This window comes from Manacus candei, unplaced genomic scaffold (assembly GCF_025592945.1).
Source record: "Manacus candei isolate 608988 ecotype Guabito, Panama unplaced genomic scaffold, ASM2559294v1 h1tg000014l, whole genome shotgun sequence".
Classification (NCBI taxonomy): Eukaryota; Metazoa; Chordata; class Aves; order Passeriformes; family Pipridae; genus Manacus; species Manacus candei.
In genome coordinates, this window is record NW_026138062.1 from 19,690,308 (window position 1) to 19,718,034 (window position 27,727).

At 39.9% G+C, this 27,727-nt stretch overlaps 1 protein-coding gene across 1 annotated transcript; it reads right to left on the reverse strand.

The window, feature by feature from the left end:
- Positions 1–110: 110 nt before the first annotated feature.
- ITM2B (integral membrane protein 2B) lies at positions 111–27,426 on the reverse strand. Its single transcript, XM_051779345.1, has 6 exons — positions 27,153–27,426; positions 10,154–10,282; positions 7,932–8,138; positions 5,852–5,962; positions 2,118–2,268; positions 111–835 (listed from the first exon to the last, which is right to left on the reverse strand). Exons 1-6 carry the CDS (start codon positions 27,249–27,251, stop codon positions 747–749), a joined length of 786 nt encoding a protein of 261 aa, XP_051635305.1. The 5' UTR covers positions 27,252–27,426; the 3' UTR covers positions 111–746.
- Between the last annotated feature and the right edge of the window lie 301 nt (positions 27,427–27,727).

Consider the following 27,727-nt stretch of genomic DNA (forward strand, 5'->3'; position numbering starts at 1 on the left):
ATCACCTATTCTATCTTTACAAACAGCACTTCAAGTAAAAAGCATTAATTTTAATTGTAGTCCCCTCCTCTAAAAAAACACCCCAATAATAGCAGAAAAAAACACAAGGCTTTTAGACAAACAGGTTTATAAGGTTTATTTTCCATTGCACATACATGGATTATATACAAGTTAGTAACATAAGTTACTTCTTAATTTTCTAAAAGATTGTTACAGCAAACACTTGCCATTTCAAAACATCAAGTCAGAAATCAATCTAAAAAGGTAAATATGACAATATTTTAAAACAAAAACAAATTGCACTTGGTTAGGGAGAGTCAAATACAGGTTTGTCTATATGCTGTAACAAACTATATAGCAGGTAATATTACAGTTAGAAGTAGCTCTTGCAGTCCATTTGTACATTAATAATTCTTTTCAATTTTACTTATTTAAAAACTGGTGGATATTTCAAAGACTTCCTCCTCTTCCTAGTATTCAAGATTCATCACGTGAAATGTACTAGCAACTAAGTCTTTATACAATTGCTATCCAAATATAAGAACACCACACCTGAAAATAAGGAAAAAACTAAAACATATTGATTTTACATGTATCATGAGATGAAAAGTATGGAAGGTGTTCAGCAAGAAAGCTCTGTCCACTACTTACATAAAAGAAGATTTTAAAAAATAATCACTGCACACAATACAAAGGGTGGGGTCATACTGTAATTTTTAAGTCTCCTGTAACAGTAATATTCCTCATTACTGTTCACAGATGAGCGTTTCCATAGCAAACCTGTTCTCAAAGTGTCGAATCTTTCGGCAATTGGCGGCTTCACGCTTCTGAATTCCTGTTGTATTAGTAAAGAACAACAGAGGGGAAACAGAAGAGGGCGTGAGGTACATCAGAGATATAATGGTTTAACATTTGCTATGATAAGATGTCACCAGAAACTGAACTATCCCTTTTCAACCCACCCCTCAGAGAAACACACACCGGCACACATTCAGACGTAGACAATCAATAAGCAAGCAACAATCCTGAAGGTGTGGTGAACCAAACTGCAGTACCCAACCTGCCCAAATCCTACCCTGGTTAGTTTTAAACTCAGATCAGTTCCCAATCTCCCTCTCTCTGCATCTGTAAAAATGCTTGTGGGAATGTGAGAGAGGGAACAGCAAAGGAATAAACAGCTATAGGCAAAAAAGAGTGGACTTGTAGTATTTAAACATTATCTTGGAATTGTACAAAGAATTTAACTAAATTTTAGCCAAAACAATGCTCACTGTCAACCTATGCTCATCATTTATTACTACAGAATAAACATACTGAGCTTTTGCTATGAAGACCTTTTCATTTTCAAATGTTTTTCTAAATTGTTTTCATAAAATATATTTCTTCTCCTTGTTTTCCCAAGCAGTCAGGTCCAACAATATGACTAAAGCAATCAAACTGCTTTGGTGTACACCTGCCCACCACACACTCACTAACAACAACAGCAACCAAAAAAACCCCAAACAATCAAATAGCAGAAAAAACAACCAAAAAGTAAATCTGAGTAACATTTAAATGCAAATTTTAAGGCAATATTTAATAGCTTGTTAAGACTCTTCCAAATAATGTTTTACAAACATTTTCCATGAAGAAGTACCAACCACTACAATTTTCCTGTGAAGATAACTCTTATTCACATTTCACTGGTGCAAACAGGAAACCATGGAACAATTTTTAATGACAGGAAAAACCTGCAATTCTGTACTTGGACTACAAGGCTATAGCTTCTCACATACTAGAGGGTCTTTCTTTGATTTTGGGTGGGGGTGGGTCAAGAAACAAGATTAAAGAAGAGTATGAATGAAAGGCTGAACTCCAGAAAACAAGCCTGTGCGCACATGTACATTTTGGCACCCCTGGCTCACTGGAGCCTTGAGCACTTTTGTGCAATGAAGTGACTTATTTCCATACCTACACAAGAAAATATCAGCTGTACGTAGTCCCACATAGCAATTACTGCAATAAGCAACCCTTGCTTTAATTAGAGTCACTCCTTTCAACAAAATCAAGCCTACTTACTGAACTCAAACATCACCGAACATTTTGCCAACACACAAGACTGCAGGAGGAACACTCACCTTTCATGGCTTCTTTGCGCTGTAGTTTATAGGTTTCCTTGCCACGGCAGAGGCGGTAAATAAAGAATCCCAGCTGATCCACATTTTCAATGCGATCAGTAACGATCATCTGTTCATGAATCAAATAGGACTGAGGCAAGTATGTTCCAGCCTGTTGAACAAAAATATAACAGCTCTGTCAAAATCCATCTCTTCATGGTTTAAGTACACAAGAAACACTTTGTAATGTTTTTCTTTAACATGGCTGTGACATATCTTCTTTGAATTCTTTCAAAAGATCTATTACCCATGCAATTTTATTCTAAATGTGCAAGCTTCACTACACTACAGAAATACATAATGATTATATTCAAAAAAGTCACAAAACTTCCATCGATGCATACATCCACCGCCCTCCCGCCACAGTGACATCAGCCTTCGGCAGGTCTTTTTCCAGGTGTGCCTATTGTCACAGATCAGTCCTGCACTTATCATCCAAAGTTTTCAGTTAATATGTAACGGCCCAAGAGACCTCAGTGGGAATGACTCCTAGGTAGGAGCTGGCAGAAGCATGATCTACACAGAGAGACACTTGCTGACGAAGCAGCCCAGCTATGGTGTACTCCAGCTGCAGTCCATGGGGTTGGGAAGCCTTGAACTTATTCATAGCATGGGTCACAATTCTCAAGCCAAACCCTAGATGAGACCATCTAGCCACGTAAGTTATTATGGTGACTCCCAGATCCGTTTATTTGGAAAGGTATTAGAAAGCCATGGTGATACATCAGGTGTTTCACGGCAATACACTAAAAAAGGGAAGAGCTATGACGACATGCAAAGACTTCTCAAGCCTTTCCTAATCCCTTCAGTGTTATTTTGCATCAGATGAAATGATGGAGGAATCCTGCTCTGTGCATAGCTCACTGTACATAGCTGAAGATGCACAGACTTAGCTACCAGCCAATTTCTTAATACTACCACTGGTAACTAATCATCAAATTTTAAAAATATTATTTCATTTAAGAAATCCTGTTAGAGTGGTTCTAATTTATAGCACCAGAGAAGGTGCTCCTTGCTTTCTAAAAATAGAGTGACTGCTTATTGTGAAAACATATTCAGCTTCTGTGGCAAAAGATGGTTCTATGTTTTATTGACAATAAACAACTTGAAATTTCCATTGCAAAACAAGAATATCTTGTCAGCCCCAGTGACATGTTGAGGACATGATTAAATGCTATTCTCTTCAGTAAATAAAGGACTGCATAAAATTCACTTTAAATTACAAATATTTTCTTCAGCACACATTAAGGAAAACAACAGCAATTTTTTTTCTTTAATTAAGAGCTTAGAAAATGTCATTCCCCCAAATTATCCCACTCATTATTTTTTAATAATTAAATCACTGTAAATTCCCTTATATTAACTCCTGGTCTCTCGACTTTCAGGAGAGAGCCCTAAGGGAGCTCCAGAGCAAAGCAGCAGCACAGGGCACTGGCAGAGTGTGCAGCAGTGCTGAAGACTTGGGGGACAGCCTGGAGGGACACTCCTGGGCTCATGCCCTCCAAATCACAGGACTCCCCCAGCCATGTCCCAAACCAGGAGGAGAGGAAGCTCAGTGCAGGAATCTCCTCTGCCCAGCTACCACAGAAGCAATTATCCAGCACTGGGATCCAGCACAGCCGCAAATATCGTCATCTTTGAGACATCCTGTGCGTTGTGTACAGTTAAAATTAGCCAGTTGGCTCAACAACGGGAACAAGGTGGATGAGCAAATATACCTGGGTTTCAGCCTCGTTTCCCAAAGAAAGCAGGCCTTTCATGTCTGCACATTCAAGCAAACTGTATCAATATATAGAAATGTGGCTCTGAAAGCTAAAATTACAGCTTTTCTTAAAAAACAAACCAGCCCAGAGAACCTCCATTTTCATAAAATGCCCTCTGCATGTAGTCACAGCTCATTTTAATGAAACTAGCACATCAATTTCATACATTTTTTCCTAGTGCAACCAGTGTCACTGCAGGACAGTTTTTGCTCACTTTGCGCATCAGCAGCGTAGTTTCCCAAATTTCAGTTACAAAACACTTAGCCTGATTTTCTGCGACATCTAATGCCCACAGCTTTTTGTTAATACAATGAGAATTAAACAGATGTCTCATAAAATTAGGGCACTCATTGTTGGGGACACTGATCAAAACAGTTTGCTTTTGCACAGATTTTCAGTTAAATGCATGATGCCTTGTAAACCAAGCATATTTGATTTGGTACTAAAGACAAACTAGGAAACTAAGAGAAAGTAAAAAAAAATACGGGGTCACTGAGTTTTACAGACACCACATTGTCTTTACATACAGGAAATGAAAGTGTGGTTAAATAGCCAATCTCAAAATAGGCAGCAAAAAAGCAGCAGAGGACTTACTTGTGAAGTAATTTTTCACATGGAATTTATTTATTTATACAAACTACTCAGAAACGGCTAAAATGGTTCCTGGAGTCCTAATTCCAAAGCCTTTTTTGAAAGGTGCAAACCCAAAGATGATGTAACAGTTCTAAATTTAAAAAGCCCAGTAAAATAAAATTTAAAACACTCTCCCCAAATCTTAAGACACAAGTTAATCAGCTCTCTTCCCCATCTGAACTGCTCTGCTGTTCTGTGAAGAAACCAGAAGGCTCAAAACCAAGGTAAATACTATTTAAATTTGCATTAAAAGCATACATACGTAAAAGTTAAAAAAACAAAGAAAAATTCATATTAAGTTAGTAAGAAACCCCATTAGATTATCTGCTTTGGCCTCCCTAATTTCACAGGCCATTATGTTTCACCCTGTTACCACGACTATCAGAACAGTGTGTCCCTTTGATGGTGACAAGTGAGGCAGCAGCAGCACTGTAAGTCCAGCAGTAGTGTTCAATTATCAAACCCTGCCGGGAAGTGTTTAGGAACTCCCACAATGTTATACTGAAAACTCATGTTTGGTTGTTCAGCAATTGTGGCATCTCAGTCTTTCGCATGGTCTTTGTTTTTAAGGACAACAAATCTTGTTCTGAAGGTCTAGTGCTCACAGAACCAGGAGTACGGCCTCTTGCTTAGACTGGCTTTGCTAATCATACAACCCACATCCTGATCACTCCTACAAAACCTCCCTGCAAACAGGAAGATCCATCTTAAGGCTGCTGGAAGTCTCATGAATTTCCATCACACTTATTTGCCACATCCAATTTCCCTGTGCATACACAGGAGATCCAATATGCCTCATGTACATCACCCTCAAGCCACTGGATCAAAGTAGGGACCAATCCTAGGGACCAGTTCTTTAAACAAGGCCCATGTTAAAGGGATTTCCCAGTCATCTGCTTCATTCCTCTCATCTAACCAGTCTTAGTCCAGCACATACATGCTCTGCAGAAATTTTAGTCACAATAGATTGTAAATTAAAAAATACACAGATTACTATCAAATAATCCAGGTATACCACATTTACACAATTTTGTCAGCCAAATTTACAGCATCAAAAAATAAAATCACATTTGTTTGCCTTCCTCTGAATTAATAATTCCTTCACGATTGCAGATCATTAACTAGTAGGTTATAGACTCTTTTTCTCTTTGCAAAGATCTCTAGTGAACAGTTAACTTTTTAACATATGAGCCTTGTGCAAATGTCAGAGTTCTGCAGAAGGAAAAAATAAAAAGGAAAACATCTACTTTTTTCCTGTCTTAAGAACAAATTACTTATATTACTAACTTATAACTATACCTTGATATTGATGAGCAGCTCCAGGAAATTTTTTGGTGGCATAACAACTGAAGTGTTCAGAGGAATCACATAGCACTTATCCAGGCTAAGGTCAAGATAGGCAGTGAGTCTCTGTTGAGAAATATTTATTTTAATCAAAATAACAAGAACATCAAAATATTGACGTACAGATCTTGTTGAAATACTATTGTCTCGTGCAGTTCTTCAAATTATTGTTTTGTTCACTATAGAGTCTGTCCAACAACTCCAATCTGAGAGTAGGTAAATGCACAATTATAAGACAGCCTCGATGAGAGTTTGTATCTACAACAGGGATTTGGACAAGGCAGCAGGCGACGAGTAGCTCAAATGCACTACAGCAATGAAACTACAAAAGTGTATCTGAACTGTTACAGAAATAAGTCTAGTATTTATTTATTGCTAGTGCCTGTATTTTGAAACAACAGGGCAAAAGCCTTGCTCCAATCTCCCTGCTTTTATATTTTTAGTCTAACGGTGCCGTTGTGAACAAAACACAGATAGAAAAAAATACCATTACAGATAATGTATCAACAGTCCTTTTATTTTCAAAAATACATCTGACTTGATGGGTTAATGAATTATTAACTTTATACAGTACCTGAACTGCAATTTTTGCCATTATTTGATAAAAAGCTGAGGGAATTATCCTGATGAATCCTGTAGCTCTGTTCACTGCGCTGTGTTTCACTGCACCTGTTCTTGCTAAAGAAGACATTATATCTAGCTGCTGAAAGCTCTGAGGCTGGGGATGTATAGAAAATACTGAGCACCAAGAGCCCAACAGTCAAAATAGTACAGGACAGCAATCATAGGTGCAACTAATCTCATTACATGGAAGCAAGTGTTGTACCTATGGCAAATGACCATAACAGCAAGGCCTTTATCTTACGGAATCAAAAAGTAAATTTCTAGTATTATATTGTTCTTATTCACTTCTTGGATGCTGCTTTTTTTTTTTATTTTCCAGTTTTCCCTCTTTAGAGTCTTTGTGCTAACTCTTAGCAGATGCTCCCTAAATATATTCAGAAATACTTTTAATTACATAGCTCGAGCAAGCAATGTTTTCCTCTAAATCTGGTTATGAATATTTGATAGATAGCACTTGTTTTGCCTGAAAAACTTTAAACTCGGAAGTTTGCATTAAAAAAAAATAGGACACTTCCCTATTCTTCTTTTTCAGCCTTGCTAAAAAAGCTGTTCGGCAAAGTCTTCAAATGTTCACAGAAATTTAGCTTCCTGAAAACCAGGTGTACATTTCATTGCCATGTATCAGCTCCAATCATGTGGATACAGAAAAGGAGGGCTTCTAATTGTTTCACAGCTGCTGTTAATACTAAGAGCTGTAGGCCTGTCAACTGCCTTAACAAAAATTTATTACCATGATTCCTATCAATCAAAGTTATTTCTTCAAAAAAGGAAGAAACAGCTAAAAGTACTTTGATACTCTAGTTCAGTGCCTCTAGGAATCATAGTAGCCTGTGGTGCACAAAGAAATCAAACTTTGGCTAGGCTTCCTGTGGCATCTGGAAAATGAGCCCTCTTCCACGGTCAGTCAACTTGTCATTTCCTTCCCTTTCTGCTGCTGCTTTGGGGTTTTGAGCCATGCTAAGAGAGCACCTCTGGGGGTGCTTGAACACACCTCATGACATGAGATGCAATCAGCCCCTGCAAGCTGACCTCAAAGCTATGACAGCCCTTTCCAAACTTCCCTCAGAACCACAGCAGTTGGTCAAATTCTGGCCCAGTGAACTTCACCAAGCAAGAAATATATTCTCTTTACTTCCTCATACTAAAGAAAGGAAACAGGTCTAAGACTTTTCCCATTCTTAAAAACAAATGATGGTTTAGATACTACCTCATGATGATTGAATAATGCTGTACTTCGTATGCCCAGTTAATAATTGCTTGCAGCCTGCTGCTGATCAAAATATTTCTGCTGCCTCCTCCACTCTTCATTTTCCCCAACCACAATAATTAGGGAGTACATTTATCAGGATGACTGAGGGGCAACATTTTTCAAGTTTTAAATGCTTTAAACTTCTTCAGAAATATTTCTTACCCGGTGGAAGTCATGGACTATATCAGCAGGATCACTATCAGCAAATTCAGGGACTGGCACACTGATAAACTCAACATCTTCTTCCTCCAGGATCTGAATATTTTGCTCAATCGTGTGGTAGTGAGCACGCTGAGCCTCTGCCCCAGCCTCAGGTAAACTTAAGCCATCTTCAATGTACTTTATTCCGCAGAAATACACATCACCCTGCTAAAAATAGTTAACAACCCAGCAACAAAAGCATCAGTAACCTAGAAGATTAAAATTAATATATTCAAAGCACTGAGGAGAAAAAAAACTTGTTGGAGTAAATGAGATTTTTTCCTTTTAATTTGATTCGTACACCAAAGTAGGAGCCAGTTGCTATCTACAACGGGACCATGGCTAAAACTTTGATTGTACTCAATCCAAACAGAGTTCTTCCCTTGAATTCAAGGAAAACAGGATCCCATAAGCAGGTTCTTAAAATCTAGTCTTACATGTGTTTTTAGAAAGACAATGAAGTTCCTACATCTATATCCATATTATTAAATTATGATCTAACTGTACAATTTAAAACTGGTCATCCAAATCACCTTTAAAAAGCAAGTCTAACTCTAAATTTAGTCCTGCTTGCAGCAGAGGGTTGAACCAGATTACTTCAAGACTTTTCTTCCAATCTCAATTATACTGTGAAGTTGCTTAGTTTTACAAGACTTCAAAAGTTTTGGAAGAAAGTTTCCAAAATAATTTTTTAACAATTTTAAAAGACAAAACGGTAATAAAAAGAAATTAAAACAACCAATTTGTGTCTTTCTGTCACAGTACACATGGCAAGTTGTCTAAGAGAAGTGTAACATAAAGTCCTGAGTCAGAGGAAGTCATATACCAAAATTATAGGCCAGACAGTTTTAGAAATATGCAACTTATGCATATGCACATGCCATCAATTAAAAGTTTTGCATTAAAAACATGTCTTCAGTGCAATGTTAGCTCAATTCCTGAGTGCTTCCTTCAACCCAGATCTGACTCACAGACAAGTACCACAGGTTTGAATTAAACAGCACTTTCAATTTCATCTTACCGGCGTGTGAAAGGTGGAGCAGCCCAGTGCATTAGAAATGCAGCACACCTTCAGCTACTCAGCTTCTTAATCCACCAAGATACACTATGCTGTTTAGGCATCATTTGCAACACCACTGCTCCTCTGTAAATTTGGTTAATGTGATAGCCAAAGAGACTACAAACTGCAAATTCAGCTAGAATTTCTCAAGTTTAATCACTTTGCCTTCCAGACAGCAGCTACTAAAATGGGGAAAAAACAACCATCCTGGTATTAGAGACAAGAACAAGAATTTCTATCTTATGTGCACTACCAGTGGGCTAGCGGGATTCATGTTTTGCTTACACTCTCCCTTTCTGACTCTATGATCTTGCAATCCCAGCAGTTTCTGAAGCAGGGAGGGTGTGCTCCCACCACTCGGGCAACAGCCCAGCACATCCAGCACTGCCCACTGGCAACTGCCTGCAAGGGAGACAATGTTTAACTCAGATCTCCCGTGTTTTAGGTAAATGCTCCATTTCCCTGGAACCACTGCCTTCACAGGGCTCCTCTTGCAGCAGTGCCATTTGTTAGAAGACGGAAAATACATTTTGTTAGAGATCTAATCTTGTCAGCGCAGATTCAACTTGACAGAGCATGTTTAACCATGCTGACTGCGATTTTCCCAAGTCCCCTGCAGGGCCCATATTTCTTTTCCCTGTGGAGGCTAGGAAAGAGGAGAGTCACTGTATTGCTTTGACAAGCAGTCCCTTTCCTGTGCATTAGCAGTACCACATGTGTTAGGAAACCTGGGATCAAACAAAGGCTTTCAAGGGGTTAAACCACCTCCAACATTTGGCACTGCAAAAGAGGAATGAGAGCAGATGAAAATCTGGGACACCACTGGGGTTCACAAACCCAAGTCCTATTTAGATACAATCTTTTCTCTGCAAAGTAAGGTTTTCAAAAAAGCTGCTCCCTTTTATTTGTCAGCTTCACTTCCACCCTCCTCTGCTGATTGGTAACTTCAGAGCAGGCCTTATCCCTGGCCTTTAGAAAAGCTGAAGTTTTGGAAAGAGAAAAAAGATTTTGTTCCTTTGGTTAGTCTGCTGCTCCTCTTCTAAATGTAATGCAGAAAAACAGTCTGTTACTCTACTTTCCACAGAGGAAAACACAACCCTCTCATTACAAGTATGTGACTTACCTGGAATGCAAAATATTTGTACAGATAGGCACCACCCAGGATCACACCAGCCAGCATAAAGGCCAATCCAAAGCACATGCACCAGCACCAGGCCCTCCTCTGCCCAACAGGCACAGCATCCTCAGGGTCCTGCAAGGTATCAGAGAGGGACCTTCAACACACTGTTCCCAAGATAGGTATGAGAGCAGATGCTTCAGGCCCAGCAAGTACAAACACTGCATCCACCAGAAAAGGCTGTATGTACTTTATCAAAATTGTTTGGAAATTTATTGTATTTGGCAAAGTTTAAAAGAGGTCTATTTGAGTTGAGGTTTAGTAAAACTTGTACTATCAGTCACTTTTAATGCTATTATGACTAAATCAGCAGACTAAAGAGAAAAATAAAACAAAATCTCCCCAGATACCTAATAACACACAGTGAGCCAGCTATTTCACAGACCGTAGACAGAAAAATATCCATTCTCAGGCAACCTCCACGCAACAACAGCAGAGTGAGGAAGTCAATTCAGAAAGGTCAGATTCTTTTTTACCTCAGTATATGCAATTTAAATTAACCTGAAGAACCAACAAAATATCAAAAGTAATAAGAGCAGCAGAATACATCCTTTCCTATGTTGTTCCGTCAGGTCGAAAGAGGCTTTACCACAGCTCGGCTGGCAGAATGGTAAAAATGGGAATGAAAAAAACATGCTTTGTAAGCTGTTGTTAAAGAAGCTTTCTGCTCTAAGACAGCATTTGCCATGCCTCTATCTTCTGTTTGTGTAATACCAAAGGAATGACAGGACATTTCCCCTTTGGGGCAATAGTTTGCATAACCATGCAGTCCCCATAGGCATCCTAAGCAATAAACTGCTGCTTGCAAAATCTTTCCTCTATCAGCCACATTACAATGCTCTTTTCTCCTCCAAGTGTCTGCATAACTCACACCCAAAGAAAAAAAGAAAAAAAATAAAATCCAACTTTGATTCACCCTGTTCCAAGCCATGATAATCCTGGGAAAATATCTGAATTCAAATAAATACAAAGAAATTCATTACATCTTTGCAACCAAAAAACAGTAGCATAGAATGATGATCAGGGCAAAACCATTATGACCAAATGAATAAAAAACATCAAACCAGAAAACTGAGGAAGAGTATGAGCTTGAGAAGGCTTAGCTATGGTTGTTAGTCAGCGTTCTGTCTCATGGTTTTGGGTTTTTTGCAGTATTTGCTAATTTGGATGATTTCCCACTTGAACAAAGTTGTGAATGTAGCATGACCATGTCATGCTGTCTTGCTCCAGTTAGGAAGTAATTCCCCTTATCTGAGGACACCAAATGGAGAGAGGACCCCTCCTGTAAATGGTGGGAGAAGGTGGCACTTCCTAAGAATGACTCATCCCAGCTATCCTAGAGAGGAAGAAGTGGGAGGTACTTACTTCTTTTCACTGATTATAGAGGGAAATTCCTTGGTTAACAAATTAGATACCTAATTCATATGCAGCTAAAACTAAGTGATGTGAAACCCACCTTTACAGTACACTGCAATTATCTTTTATACCGAAGTGGCAATGCAGCTTCTTTGCCAAGCAATGGCTGCCAAAATCTGATTAAGAAATATTTAGAGTCAAACTGAAGATATTTCACAGATTTTGTTTTACGTTACCTTGCTAACTACTGCAGTAAATCAGATTGTGAAATCTCCATCTTTGGAGGTTTTCAAGACTCAACCAGAGAAAGCCATGGCTAATCTTGCTTGGCAACCATCCTGTTTCTAAAGGGAGGCTGGAGCAGATGACTTCCAGAGGCCACTTCCAACCAACATTTCTGGGATACATTACAAGACAAAGTGAGATTGGCAAGAAAACATTTGCTGTTGACTGAAAAGGGAGAATGTAAAGACAAGTAACAACTCTTTATAGGTTTTACATTACTAATTATTTAAGGAATTCAGTGTAAAAATTACAGGATTTCTAGCTGCCTGATTTTTAACCTGGTTGTTTGCAAAGACTGAGAACAGGACATAATACCCATGCTAATCTAATTAACTCTCAGGTCAGGTTGAGAGTCACTGTGGATTCTTCTATAAATCATCTCAATTATAAATCTAAATCAGGTAAATCAAGGATTTTTATGTTGCCCTGTATCATTAGGTAACTATTTCCCTAGATACTTCAAAGTTTAAAGGACACTCCACTGAAACTTTTTAAAATAGCTGTCATTTAAACCATTGTAAGTTAATGTCAGAAAAAGGGATAGCAAACTGACTGTGGGATACAACGTCAAAATATTCCCTAAAACTGAGTATAAAGATTATCTTTATTCTTTCTCAGTACTGCTTTTATCCCACACACCTTTTTTATCTCCAAGTAGAATTATCCACTAGCGGAATAACTGCCTTTTCCATTTTTACATTATTTTGTAAGTTCAGAAACACTAACAAACATGGATTTGGGAAATGGTGCAGAAGGCATACACAGTGTGAGCACCTACCTGGAAATTGGGATTAATGATAGATTAATTTTACAGAGGCCAAAAATAATCGGAAAAACAAGGTAACTTTTACATTTCACCACGCCAGAAGAAACCTGAAGGAGAAGTTTATCAGAATTCCAATGTAAATAATTTTGCTTTGATATATAAGATGACAGGTGTAAACAACAGGTTTAATACAACTCTCTTATCCTTTACCAGCAGCTAAATGTTATCATTATTATCTCTGAAAGAATCCCTAGCGGTGGCACGTCAATCTATTTTGTATTTGTAATTGCCTATTGCACTGATTTGTCTCCAGCCTACTGAAAACAGTCCATGGAATTTAGAACAAGAGTTCAAGCCCAGTTTAGGCTCTTGCTTAGGAGAATGCATAAGAGCACAGCACCTCATTACAGAGAAAAACTAAAACTGACAACACTGAAAACATTTTATGCTACTGAAAGAGAACATAGGATTGATTTCCTAATCTGAAAACTAAGTATATTATCAAGTAGTTTAAGACCAGCTTAAATTAAAATATTATAAATAACCTACTGAAGCTAAATTATACTCATATTAGTAGCTGCACCATGGCTAAGCTCTCTAAGCTTTTGTATTGTTGCCATGATAGCTTAGTTTGGGCTGTATTGACCCAAAAGAATAATCTGTCCCTTGCTACATAAATCTGACGCTCTGCACTGCAAGAGAACAAAGTGCAATGGATGCTCACCCTCCTTCCAGGTAACTCATGTTCTGAAAGAAAACACATTAAGTGAAAGCAGATTCCCAGTAAGAGGGACAGTGCTGAATTAGCACTTCTCCCCACATGGTTACAACTGCCATAGAGTGCAACGTGACATTGCAGCCTCACTGGCTAATTTTTCTCTAGGCCAGCTTTCCACTGACAGAGGAATCTGACAAAAGAAAGCCTCATGTACTTGAGGTGAAGACTGACCTCTAAAAATATGCCTCACTACTTTTGTAAGCAGCAATAATTAATCATTACTGTTATGGTCCTTTTCTTTCCCCTCTTCTGCTTCATCCCTGCCCTGTGTACTTTCAGCTCCCTCCTGAATCCTCAGTCTTAAGATGATGCCACAGAACTCATCTTTTCTGATGCAAAATGCCTTAGGAGAAACTGGATGCAAGCCCAAAACTGGCTTGTTTCCCTTGATGAGCTGATTGTTCTAATTGGAAAACATTTGATTAGCCTATTTCCCATGGACGAGACATGAAACAGAAGCATCTCTCTGCCACTTGATCACTAAATACTACAGTGTTAAAATTAAATGGTTCAGAACTTCCCAAACTCAGTAGCTTCAAGCTCTGCAGGAACAATTTTCCTGCAGATAGAAAATCAGAAGTATTAAATTCTGTACTATTTGAGACTAGCAAGATTCATATCTAGAGTCTTCTCACAAGGAAGTTACTGCAGTTTTCAGTACAGATCCCTTCATCAATGACCACAGTAGGTAATGTCAAGCTGCTCTGTCTTGTTGCTGAAACCATTAAACACTTTGCAGATGTACAGATGATACCATAAACTATTTACCAAAGAACTACTCAACTATAGAGAGTTCTTCGCAAGAACACCTTTAAGATAATTAGCATTAAGTGTTCTGCAGTAAGTTAAAAGAAAAAAAAGTTAATACCCCCTTAAACATGCAAACATTAGCAGTTATTAATGGCTACTGGCCATATACGCTCTTGCTCTTTGCAGTTCAATTTTAATGCTACTTTTTTCTTTGTTAAATAAATTCTGAATTTCAGAATGACCAAATTCATGTTTGGGGTAGTATGACAAATTTATTCTAAGAAGCACCAATACTGAGCCACAAATATATATAATTAGACTTGGTAATTACTTAGATTTTCCCCTTGTGGCTTTTTCTACATAGTGGAATATAATTGTTTTAACATTGTAAAAGTAAAGCAGTCTAAAAACTTACAAGGCATATGTCTAGTTCATATTAAAATGAGTGAGATTATCAGACCTTGTTCCTTTGCAGAAATTAAGGACACATCAATAATATGATAAAAAACCAATTATGAATCAGGTAAGAATCCACCTAAACAAGATATGATGGATAATATGCTGTGGGAAGTCCAGAATACTGTATGATTGCTGAACAGCTATGCAAAAGATAATGTCTCAAATTTAAAAATAGATACGATAGCAATAAAAATAATTTTGTGAGGGGGAAATGTCTTTGAGAACCAACACACAGTCTTTGATCCACAGAGAAACCAGATGCAGAGTATCACTATTACATAGTGATTATGCTGGCTACAGCATAATACACAAAATGTTCATAATTATGCATGTGAGAATAACATCTTTTTTTTAATATATATATATGTATATATATATATATATATATATATATATATATATATATATATATATATAAACACACATATAAAAGCTTACAGTTAATGTGGGTAAAACTGCCTGGAAGCTGTTCAGTTTTCTTTTGAGGTCCTTTGTGTGCCACTTAGCTCACATGGATTGTCAGAATACAGTGGAACGGACTGAGCTTCCTAAAGCCAAATATTGACCAACTGCAGCTTTAATTAGTGGAACAGGAAAAGGGAAGTTAATGATGACTCCCTAAAAGTGTTTTTTAATGAAAGTCTTGAAAGAAAATATTGCCCAATGGCTGTATAAACTGAGTGCTGTTGGTCAGGCTCGCCTCCTGACTTGTAAATCTGACATCTGTACAAAAGACAGTCCATTTAAAATGAACTTAATTATGGAAGAGCTCTGCATTCCTTTGATGGCATTCCTGCCTGAAGACTGCTCTAAGCCTGGTATTCTATTTATTACTTGTTGCAGATGGGAAATTAAGGCGGGCTTTTGCAAGACTCCTCACTTGGCAGATGACGCAAATCTGGAAGGCCATAGTAGTGATCTGCCTCTCAAGCAGTAATTTTATGCTTACTAATAAAATCAAATTTAAATTTTAAGTATAATGATCTTTTAATTTGCCATTTGGAAAAAAACACTCTATATACAATAGATGGTTCAGAGATTTCTCGCTTATCTGGCAAACAAGCTATGCTTGTTTATGTGCAGTTGAGATCTGAACACTGCAACCCTTCTGTGGCAGCACTGCCAGTTCCTCCTCTGTCACAATGGACAGGGACTTGTCCATCTGGCCAAAGGCTCTCTGTCTGAAGAATAGCATGAAAACCAGACCTTAGTTCTATTGCTGTTTGCTGTAGTCACGTAGCCTGGAAAACCAACGATATTAATTAGAATTACCTATTAGGCAGTTCATACTATTAACCTCTTCCTGTATTTCTAGTATCTGTATATGGTCTTTGAAATAATATTGTAAATACAAAATCTGTATTATAGCACTAGAATATCCTGAAGTGAGAAGAAAGTACATTCCAAGAGCTTTACCAAGTTCAAAGTCCAAGGTCATTTTCATATTACTTGAATGCTACTTTTCATCAAATGATGGGGGAGTTTTATGAAAAATGAGGTGTCTGTCAAATGACTCATTTCATGGTTCAAACATCATAACCATAACAGAATAAAAACATTAGTATAAGCAGCAGCCAGCTCAAAATCGTCTTAGAAGGGGAATCAGCGCTGATGGGTTGGAACGGAGCTGCAGCTGCATGTATTGGGAAAGACAGAGGTGAAGGGAGAACAAAAATCAGAATGCAGGCAAGAGAAGGGGAGGAGGAAATAAAACCAGAGAGAAACATGGTGGAAAATGAAGAGTTCAATTTCTCTGCAGGAAGTAAAGGAAAATTACAACTGTAAAGTGAATGTAAAGGACATGAATCAGCAGTTCACCCACAGCCATGTGATAGAGGGACAACCAAAGAAATGTGTCCTGAAGAGTAATCGTGCAACTGAGTTATCCTGATTTACCTAAACACTGCCTTCATTTCTGAGAAAAGAGACTGCAAAACTTGATGGTAGCCAACAATTAAAGAGGATGGGTAAAGAAGGAAGAAACCTGTAACTATTTATACTGCTGCTTTGGTTAAACTTTGGAGTAGCGCTAAGAGTGGTCATTGTTAGCTTTGGTCTTACACAAACTAGAAAGTGGTAGGGGGAGGGGAAGGAAGGCAGAGTGTGTGTGACATGCCCAGACACACTTAAATGGCCTGAAAGTTCTGTCCCTGTAGACCAGGCAAGGACTTTCTTCATGCACATGCACAACTTTTGGCTACATCCTTGAACCAGGCTGTCTACAATGACTGTACAACCAACTGTATTTTACTGTTTTTTTCAAACTGTGTTCCCCTAGATTGTTCCTCTTCTCTGTCCAGTTCCAAGATCCACCAACTTCCTTCTCTTGCCACCAAACCTAGTGGTTTCAAGTCTTCCTATAACTTCCTCCTTGTCCTGTGTCTATGCCTCTTGTATCTTTCCCAACCCCAAAGCAGAGTTCTCCAGTCTCTGCCATGTGCTGAGTAACTGGGCACACCTTGTTTCCCTTTCCTCCCTTCATCACTGCCACAAGATAAACCATTCACCACATCAGTGTGCTATGCTCTGGTGAAGAGGAGCTGGGCTGTGGCCACAGAAGTGCTCTGTACTTTGACCTGCTGCACCAGCCAGCATTCCTGTGCCTCTTTACTATAAATGCTCAGGGGCCAGGACTGCCCTCTTTTTTTTCTGTACAGAGATTAGAACAACAGGATTTTAATACCCCCTTACACTCCTTCTGAACATGAGGAAACACTTTTTTTACTGTGAGTGTTACCAAATGCTCACACACAACATTGAGTGTTACACAAATGCTCAAATGTTACCACACTCACCCAGGGAGTTTGTGGAGTCTTCACCCTCGGAGATATTCAGAAGCTGATAGGACCGAAGATGGTCCCAAGCAACCAGCTCCAAGTGGCCCTGCTAGAGGGGGGTGGGGGGGTGGGCAGGTGACCTCCAGAGGCCACTTCCAATGCCAACCATTCTGTGACACACATCTACAGTTTTTAAGTAACACTCACACCATACAGGGTAAGGATTAATAAACAACCTTAACCACTGGCTTCATTAAAGAAAAAATACCCTTCAGGACTGCTGTGTCTGTGCTAGACAAGCAATAAAGCTCCCCATATACTTAATTTTCTTTGCTTTGGGGTTTTATCATTCTTCTGCCATTTCCCCACCCCCCATATGAAACTTCAACAAAACCTACATTTGGAAAATGTCTTGTCTTTAAGTGTCTGGATGCTGAACACAAAAGTTCTTGTGCCACTGACAGTCAGAGAAATCCACAATTGCCACTGCCCCATACTGATTATAAAGAGTTTTCATAAGCTTGGCTAATGAAGAGGTGGTGGAAGTCACATTTATTTATACGATATAATAATGTTGCTGAATTTATCTATACATTTTCATTAACTAGGATGCTGGAAATTTGTTCTGCATTCAATACCTATTTTTCTCAAGTATTTTAAAAAAAGAGAAGAGTTCTGGTGCAAGTTTGCAAGTCATAGACCAAAGCATGCAGGTGAAAGCTTGCACACATATCTGGCAAGAGGTGCCTGAGGGATGTTTATTTATTTTAAACAAAAACCCTCAAACCAAAGAGGTCATATGGGACATTTTTCAGAATACATTTTGCTTTCAGAAAACAAAATCACTACACTCTTTACGGTTACAGCATGTCAAACACAGCATTTCATTAAACTGTCCAATTCTGAAAAACACTTCATTTTTAAACATCGCAAAAACCAACCCTTTCCCCACTTGCATTCTTTGACTTACAACTGACTTACATTCTCCTGTTCTTATAAAAACTACACTAAATCAATCTATAACTTTAATGCAGTATTGCTCTCATCTTTATCCTGAATTAATCAATGTTTGAAAACAGGAACTTAGAAGGCTCCTACTGCACTTAAAATGGATCAATACTAAATTATCTCTTTGACCTTGATTGTTCCAGTTCCTGTCTCTTCCTTATCCTGCTCACTTCTTTTATCTGAAATTTCTCTGCTTTTTCCTACAACTGCCTGAATCTCAGACATCAGTATGATAGAACACCATGTGGATTTAACCTAGATTTCTCTCAAGGCTATTTTCCCAAGCGGCACTGGCTCTTTCACCCAAGAGATCTCATTAGCATGCACATATGCGCCACTGAGCCTCAGAATTTAATAACTCTATTCCCAGTTCAGCCACAGATGGTATGTCATCTCAAGCAAGTTACAAATGCTGTGTCTCAGTTTCTCTTAAAAGCAGAATCCAGCATCACAGAAACCACTTGTGAGGTTCGTAGTCCAGCCTCTTCCTCCAAAGGAGGGTGGACTCTGAAGCCCGTGCAGGTTGCTCAGAGCTCTTGTCCAGCCAAGATCTGAAAACCTCCTAGGCTGACACTTCAAAGTTTCTATGGGTAACCTCCTCAGAAGCATTCAGTTCTCCTCAGACTGAAAAATATTTTGCTTACACCAGTTAGAGGCTCTCCTTTTTCAATTATATGACCACTGTTTTTTCAGTCACCTCCCCAAGTGTTGGGAGGTTGCTGTGACATCCCCCCTGCAGCAGTTTCATCTCCAGGTTGAACAAGTCCCATTCCCTTGGCCACTCCTCACAGGGCATACGCTCGACCCTCTGTCCATCGTGGTGGCCCCTTCTGGACTCGCACCAGTTTGTGACTGTCTTTTTTGCATCAGAAAGCTCTCAGCCTTCAAAGATGCCAATGACTTGTGCCCAGTTGATGGTCTACCAGAAGTCCTGGGTCTTTCTCAAGCTTCCCAGCCAGGTGGTCCCCTGCCTGTCCTGATGGAGAGAACGAGTCTGCTCCAGGTAGAGGACTCTGCATTTGCATTTCTTATTTCTGAAACTCAGAGATTTTGTTCAGCCCATTACTGTAGCCTGTTGGTGTTCTTCTGAATGGGAGCCCCATCTTCAAATAAATATACCCTGCTAATACATATATCAGTGAATTAATACCTGTACGGCAAGCAGAGTTCTCTGAGTGGAAACCATTTTACATGCAAATACAGAACAGCATTCAATTGTAGCACTTACGAGTATCAGCACAGAAGAGCTGATCTTGAAAGGCTTATATTTAATTATGCCCTCTTTCTAGGAAAAACTGTTGTAACCAACTAAAGGGCTTCACTGCAGTTAGACTATTCAAAGCCTGAGGTGGAGCATACACTCCAGTGCTGAGCACCTGGCTACATCACACCCTGCAGAATCACAGATCCTGGCCACTGTTCAAACATCTCACCAAGGGAACTTCACAAAACTCAAACTCTAGGCAAGATAACTCATCACCCTCTGCAGCAATCTCAAAAGGTTGTGTTTGGCCTCCCACCGTGCACAGGGTACTGCATTTTCAAATGCATAAGTGCAAGGGTTTTCTATTTCTATGTAGACTTTACTTTAAAATAAATAAATAAATAAATAGATAAATAGGCCTTGATGATTCAGCAACTATGAGATCCACCCCAGAGATCACAGACTCCTCTCAGTTATGATCTCCCCAGCATATTCTTTTTCCATAGTCATTCCACTGTTTCATTCTACCCTCAAAGGAGCAGAAAGCTGCCATCAAAAGCAGCTGTTTGCTGAACCCCAGAAAGAAGATAACCACAAATTAACCCAGGATTTGCATTCAAGGAACTCTACTCTTAAAATGCCTGTAGGTTTTATTTTTATGTGTGTGTATGTATATATATCTCACATACTTAATAATATATAAACCTTATAAAAATATTTGTATACACATACTGACACTATTATACGGAAAGGACAATCCAGATATCAATTTATTTTTTCCACAATCTCTAAAATAACTGTTGGGCAAATATTACTTTGCCAGTTTTTGATGGTGAATTTTGCTTGTAGATGACACTTGGATCACTCAGAAAGGACCTACGTTTCTCTGCAAGTCCATTGTTGTCCAAACCCTACTTAGGCCACGTCATGTCTGCCACAAAACCATTTCTGACTTCACTGCAGAGCTTAATCTCATTAATTATCTCATTCCTTTGGTTTACCACATCTGTAAAATTAGGACAGATATCCGAGTTTTATAAATTAGCATGCTTTTCATCTGTAGATTCAAAGTAATTTCCACTGAGGATAAAAAGCAGTACATAAATAGTAAGAAAATGAATGTTGTATTATACATACAGATCAGGAGAGTAAAAGCAGATAATACTAACCTTTGTCAGCATAAGGGGGGATGGGGAGAAAAAACAGGGGAAAAAAAAGGAATCTGTGCAACAGCTAACAAAACATAATTACTTATCCCAGCTGTAGTTATGTTTTAAATATGTCATAATGTTTTTGGAAGCACAGAATAGAGAACATTTAAAATTACTAGGACTTAAAAATGCAGTATTTGCTTTTGAAGATATTTCCTGAGAGTCATAGAGAAGACTATTTTCTTTGTATGCAAGCTATTTGGTGCCTGTAGCTAGTGGCTACTGGATAGAAAATATGTATAATGCCAACAAACATTCCAAAACTGCAACTGCAGAAGAATTAACTGAAAACATTACTGGAGGTAAGTATGCTTACCATTGTCATACTGTCCCCAAAAGACCTTTAGCATCAACATTTATTAAAATGCTGATAAGAAAAAAAAGGGAAAAAAACCATGCAAATAACAAAAAATATAATTTGAGTATGTAAAAACAAAACTGCTAGATTACACTGGCAACTGCAAATGTTTCACTAAAACACTTAACAGGAAAACAACATATACACATTATATTTTGAAATTAAACTTTTCTTGAAATAGATGTTCATATTTTGGATTAAATATTCATTATAATGGAAGAAGTCTAAATTATTTCCCTTGAAAATACTGTTGATTCCAAGAAAATTTTCTTTCAAATGTTTTTCACAGAAAAGCTCAGCATTTCATTTTGACCCACATCTTCAGAAATTAATTAATTTAATTTGAGCTTTCCCACTGAATAGAACTTTGGTTCCAACAGCCACTTAAGGGGTATTCTTCACACTACTACACAATGTTAATATCCAAACTAGTTTCTTGGAGCTTATCAGAAAGACAAGAGTATTGCAATACAGAAAGACAGGAGTGAACATAAGAGGAGTAATTATGGCATTTACTATAACATTACAGCGCAGGGTAGTTTTTCTAAATATCGCACTATATAAAGCTTCATCTAATTACAGACTTTTCCACATGACAATGTTAAGGGGAAAAAAAGTTCTCCAAATGCATTTTTAGGGCAATGGGCCTCAGCCAAGTCAATCTTTGTTAATCTGGAAAGAGAAACTATTTAGAACTGCATAAAGTATTTGTGTTGTCTCTATAGCCATCCCTGCACTGAATTCACAGGAGCTGTAAGGTACAGCCATCAGCTCCTGCTCAGTCAGCCAAAAACACAAATGATACAAATAACTGACGCAGCAGTTATCACAAAGGTCTAGTATTAAATATCATTCTTCTGGGAAATAGTTGTATTTCTCAACCAAGGCTTTGTATTTGTTATTCAGGTCAGGAAGTTATGAGAAACAGAAAAGGAAGTGAGATACAGAGCACTGACAGAACTCCTCTGTCCTACAGGTTCATTTCCATTGCTGGGGGGATGGGGGATGGCACAAGCTCTTCCAGATCACTTTTTGAACTTCTTAGCTTCTAATCCTAAATTCCAAAACTCACTTAAAAATAGCAAGAGATTGTCAGAGGAGCACCACAAACCTTTAAAGATCTTGTTTTTTAGTATCTCTCAATGGCTGGCAACCTCTAAGGAATAGTTCTAAGAGCCAAATATCTCAAGATCACAGTTACCTTTATTATCAGGAAGCTGTACTACTTAACCAGTAGCACAGATTCACCATGTAAAAGGAGATGCAGGCAATGACATCAACCACAAGGCTTCTTTTCTTATGAAGAGTTCCTCATTAACAACACAAATTTTGTTCAATAAACTCAATTCACCCTAATTTATGTTTGCAGGTATGTAAAAAGTCAAATGAAGGAACAGAACCCTGGGTATCCTTGTGCCTGAAACTGGAAGGTTTTTTCATCTCTGGTTTGATGGGTTTCCATTAAAATCTTAGCAACGTCTGGAAGGAGAAGGGGGAGAGAATTCAGTTTGTTAGGATTTTTTACTTCTGGTCCTCCTTTAAATAATCCACAATGTTCTGACATATAGCAGAAGCTGGTTAGTTTAATGACCTAGCTGCATCACAGAAAATACAGGAAAATACAAAGACTGCTCTTTCCCCAATGGTGACTGGTGAAAGGTCTATAGAAAATTTGGCTACAGGAAGCCTATAAAGGGAATAAGGAAGCTCCTCCAAGAAAAAAAGAAACAAAACCCAAAAAAACCCCAACCCTTAACCATTTACCTACAGACACATTCCACTGCTTTTCTGACAGCAAACTAATAAGGAAATGACTATTTATTTATGTGTGTACTAACATCTGTAACATATAAATATGTTATATAGTACTTATATATAAACTGTAAAGTTAACATCCTTATTTCAGAAACATCTAATACCAATTACATAAAATCTAAGGAGTTTTCTGCATAGCAAAATAGTGCTTATCAGTTGCTCAACATATTTCCCAGGTGGATCCCCTCACTCTGTTAAAAATGCCTGTTTTAGTACACTTCAGGAAAGACTAAGCTAAAGTGAAAAAAAAAGATTAATTTTAAAGGTTGGAGTAATAATGTTCTCATAAGGAATAAATGCAAAAAGCTCTGCTTTTAAAATTCTTAATATTTACACTTTCACATTGAACTCTCTGCAGATAGAGTTATCCAAAGGTCAGCTCCAGTACATACGGGTGAATCCAAAGCTTCCCTGCCCAAAGCTGTATGCGGTAAAGATGCACTGCACTGAGCGCCCCAAGGAAAAAATATAGTTTCAAAATGTTGCCACCTACTCCAAACACAGAAGGGAGCAACAGCCTGAGAGCTATAGAGGGCACAAAGATCTTCAAGGAGGGTTTAATCTATTGAACGGACTCTGCAAAATGTCTGATGATTTCAACTATGCTCAGAACCATCTTTGGCTCTCCAAAGATCTATTGTAGGGAGAAATGTTAAAATACCACATATTGTTTGTTTGTTGGGAAACTGGGTCATAAAATACCCTACTGTAAAGACAATGAGCAAAGTGGAAAATTAAATGTGGCCTGAGAACCTTCACTAAGAGTATTCTGTATTTTGGCCAAGAACTGTGGCATAGAACTACCATCCCAACGTCAGTGAGTGAGTTTTAATGGCTGCCTACAGTAAGTATGGAGATGCTTTCACAACACACCATGTAATACTGATGATTTATGCAGAGACAGGATTAGCACTCTTGATTTTTAAACACCTCTTAAAGTAACATACTCCAGTGCATAAGACCATTGCCTTCTGCAAAAGCTTTTTTTAAGCTGTTTTCCCATGACACATCCTCTGCTCTTCTTGCATCTTCTTCTCTTACCTTCCCTAATTTATTTCCTATTAGTATCTGCATCAGAGGTTACTGTGCAAATTTTGGCAAGATCAGAGTATTTCTATGCTACATTCATCAGCATATTTTGGCTGCAAGCACTCTTTAATAAGTCCTTGGAAGATTATGTATTTGAGACTAATTCTGTGATGGCAGAGTTGCAGTCTTCAAGACATGGTGCTGGGAAAAGTAGCAGAAAGAGACAGTCAAAGAACTAGCTCAAAAGCTCGTTCCATTAATTTTTATTTTCTGGACATTTCAGAGCATTTTTCTGTTTTCACTAGTATCAACTGGTTTACTAAGATCTCTTGCTCAAATCTTTGGTAAGTTTTTGATAATAAAACTCTGAATGTACAATTCTGCTGATCCTCTTCCACTCTTACGGTTTTCCCTTTCCTCCAGTCCAGAATGCCTCACAGGACTGTCTTCATAAAGGAAAGCTTCATAAAATGTTGTTATATTTTTCATGTTTACAGTTGCAATCCAAATCTATTTATTTTCCTACAGAAACAATGTAGGAGAGGGAAAAAACAAACGTCCCATATATGCTGTTTTGGAGATGTGACTTTTTCAATCCACTAGAATTCACTCTTCCAATATACATTTCCACACTGCCTTCAAACCTCACTTTTCCAGCAATGAAGTGATATGAATAATACATCTGTCAGATGCAGTTTATTTTTCCCCTTTCCTCCAAAGAACTGCATAGGCAGCTGAAGTTGTGGAGCGGCAGAGGCAAGATCTGTTTCTAATGCAATTATATTAGAGAAGGTAAAGTCCAAAGAGCGTATCTTGCACTTACCTCAAAGGTATCAAGTTTTACAAGGGCACTCAGTTCCTTTTTCTTCCCCCCAAGATCTGAGAATAAACTACCAGAGTTGAAGAACCGTATAACTCTAGAGCTACATGACATAATTTGTTTCACTATTGTTAATCCTGCATGGATTGCACAGCCTTTTTTACTGAACTACAGATGACACTACTGTACTCAGATATACTTTTATTTATGCTCCAAAACACATAATCTAAAAAAAACCTTAGTCAAGAGAATTTTGCAAACTGGTAGGTGTGGGTCTGCAGTTCCACAGAGAAAAGACAGAAATGTGTCAAGGAGAACGTCAAAGACTCGATGTCCCTTAGAGCATTCATCTGCTTTTCGAATTTTCATCTGTGCTGAGCGTCCACTCCTAGCATTCTATTTTAGGTCTGGTTTAAGCTTTGTTAAGGCACGTTCATCCCCTGACAACAGTACAAGAACTTTTAAGTAGCTACCGTGAGACCAGACCACCTCTTGACCTGGTTAATAAATGTTTACAAGTCTCATTTCTAGGCAAGGAAAGCAGTACTGAGATCTGGGCAAAGTTAAGGCAGATCCTGTACCTCATCCTCAGCTGCAAAAATTTACAGCTCTGTGTTAAGGAAATCATATTCAAATGACATGCTTCCATCAGTATCTGGACAGGGTCAGCAGGATTTGTTCCCTAGCGTACAATTAGCCAGATGTATTTTGTTTGTTTAGCAGTAGGAAAAACAAGCCCAATTTGGTAGGCTGTCTGGAAACAAACATCATCCAGGGCAGGTCTGGATTCCCAGATAGTATGAAAACTCCATGTTCTGAAAAATGTAGCTTGTTTCTGCCTTACGTGCTTGGTGTTAAACTGACCACCAAACTTGGGGTCAGGAACTCTACAGCTCAATCTGGGCTCAGGGAAGCCATGACTTTCTAGAGAATGGCACTCCTGCTATGAACAGGGAGCACTTAACAGATTTCCCATAATTGCAGGCAATTTGAGTAACAATACTGTCCAATCTGTTGCGGCACACTGTTTTATTAAGTCTCACTTAAATACTTTGGTCAGAGTTTTATTTGTAAGTGCAGTATGTTCAGTAGAAGTGTGAAATTTAACCACTTGCTGTACCAGGAAGATGTCACTAAAAACACCTTGGTGGTTCCCCTTGGCCTTGAAATGACAACGGATTCTGCAGGTGAAGAACCTGGCCCCATAAAAATCACAGAAAAACCTGCACGAGGGCACAACTTCATACTACAAATTGTCTTCCTAGGTAGAAGTTCATCATGAAGATTTAGGAAATTAATAAACACTGTTGCTTTTGCAGAGCAAATCTGGTAATTTACAGGCCTGATGCACAAGAAATTGTGAAAGCAAATGAAAACATCAAGACATGCTGTTTATGTGCAACTGGCCATTTTTTAAGTTTTCATTCACTTTTCAAAGAGCTTAAAGCAAAGTACACTACTCCTAATTAAGGAGTAGTTTTGATTATCAGAGCATAAAAACTGCAACCAAACCCCTTTATATTCTAGGCATTTTTTGCACTTCAAAAACTTTAAAAGCTGCTGCTGTTTTGTGCTTTGTTGCTGTTTGCAGAGGGGAGGCGAAAGCAGCGCCTGGAGTTTAGGTGCTGTTTTGGGGCGGGGGGATGCAGCTCTTTGTTCCTTTATTTAAGCCAGCGCAAGTTCCGAGGCGAAGTTCTCGGTATCGCACAACCACTAGGCTCTGCGAACACGCTGCGGCACAAGCACGGCCAAACCCCCAGCTTCACCCTGGCCAAGCGCTCCCTCGCTCCGAAGCACTTGGGGCCCGGGAGCAAGCTCGCAGCCCGTCGGACTGAGCCGTGCGGCCGGGGGGGATCGCACGCGGTGGTAAGACCAGGCACGATGCGCCTTCTCCACGCAAACCAGCCCTCATCGCCGAGCCGAGCACCGCGAGGGGGCTGAGGTTGCGGGCGGGCAGCCGGGCTTGGGGCAGCCGGCCCTAAAACCCGAGTTGGCCGCGGTCCATGCGCTGTCGGAGCTAACAACAACAACAAAAAAAATTTAACCCGAACTACCACAGAGATCCCCAGAGTCGGGAGAAGCGGAGCTGCAAAGCTCGTTCCTTGTCAGCCATTTTAGAAGCGTGAGCCGAGCGGGGCGCACCGCAGCGCAGCTTTCCCCGCTGGCCCGCCCGCGGTTCGCCGCCGCGGGCAAGGGGCGTACAAAGAGCAGCACGGTCTCCGCCGCGCTCCCCTCCCCGGGCGGCCCCGCGGAGCGGAGCGGAGCAGAGCGCCCGGTACCAACACCAGCCGGGCCGGCCCCGGCGCCTCGGTCCCCCCGCCGCCCTCACCTTGCTGTCCGGCGGCAGGATCAGCACCTGGCTGTTCTCCTCCTCCTTCTTCGCAGCCTCCTTCTGCGCCAACGCGGAGTTGAACGACACCTTCACCATGGCCGGTTCTCAGCGCTCTGCGCGCAGGAGAAAGAGGACGAGAAGCAGCCCGGACCGGCGGAGCCTCGCAGGCTGTCTCCTACCTCACCGACCCCCCGCTGCCGCCTCTCAGCGACTGCCACCCCCGTCCCCTCGTCAGGCGGCGGAGGAGGTGCAGGAGAAGGAGAGGAGGAGGCGGTGCCTGACGGGGAGGACGAACAGAGGGGAGGTGGTGGCAGCGGGGCCTCGCCCTCTGCCCGCCCCGCCCCGCTCAGCCCGGCCCGGCCCGGCCCGGCGCTGTGAAGGGGTCCCGGTTCGGAGGGTCTGTGCTGCCGCTGCTGGTCGGCAGCCGAGGGCAGCGGGGCCGGCGCTCAGCGGGTGCCTGGCCGTGCCCCGGGCGGCATCGCCCTGGCCTCGGCGGGGAGCCCCGCGGGGGTCCGGCCACCCAGCCCCCATCTGGCTCCTCTGCAAGGCCTGGGGGCCGGCCCGCGGCTCGC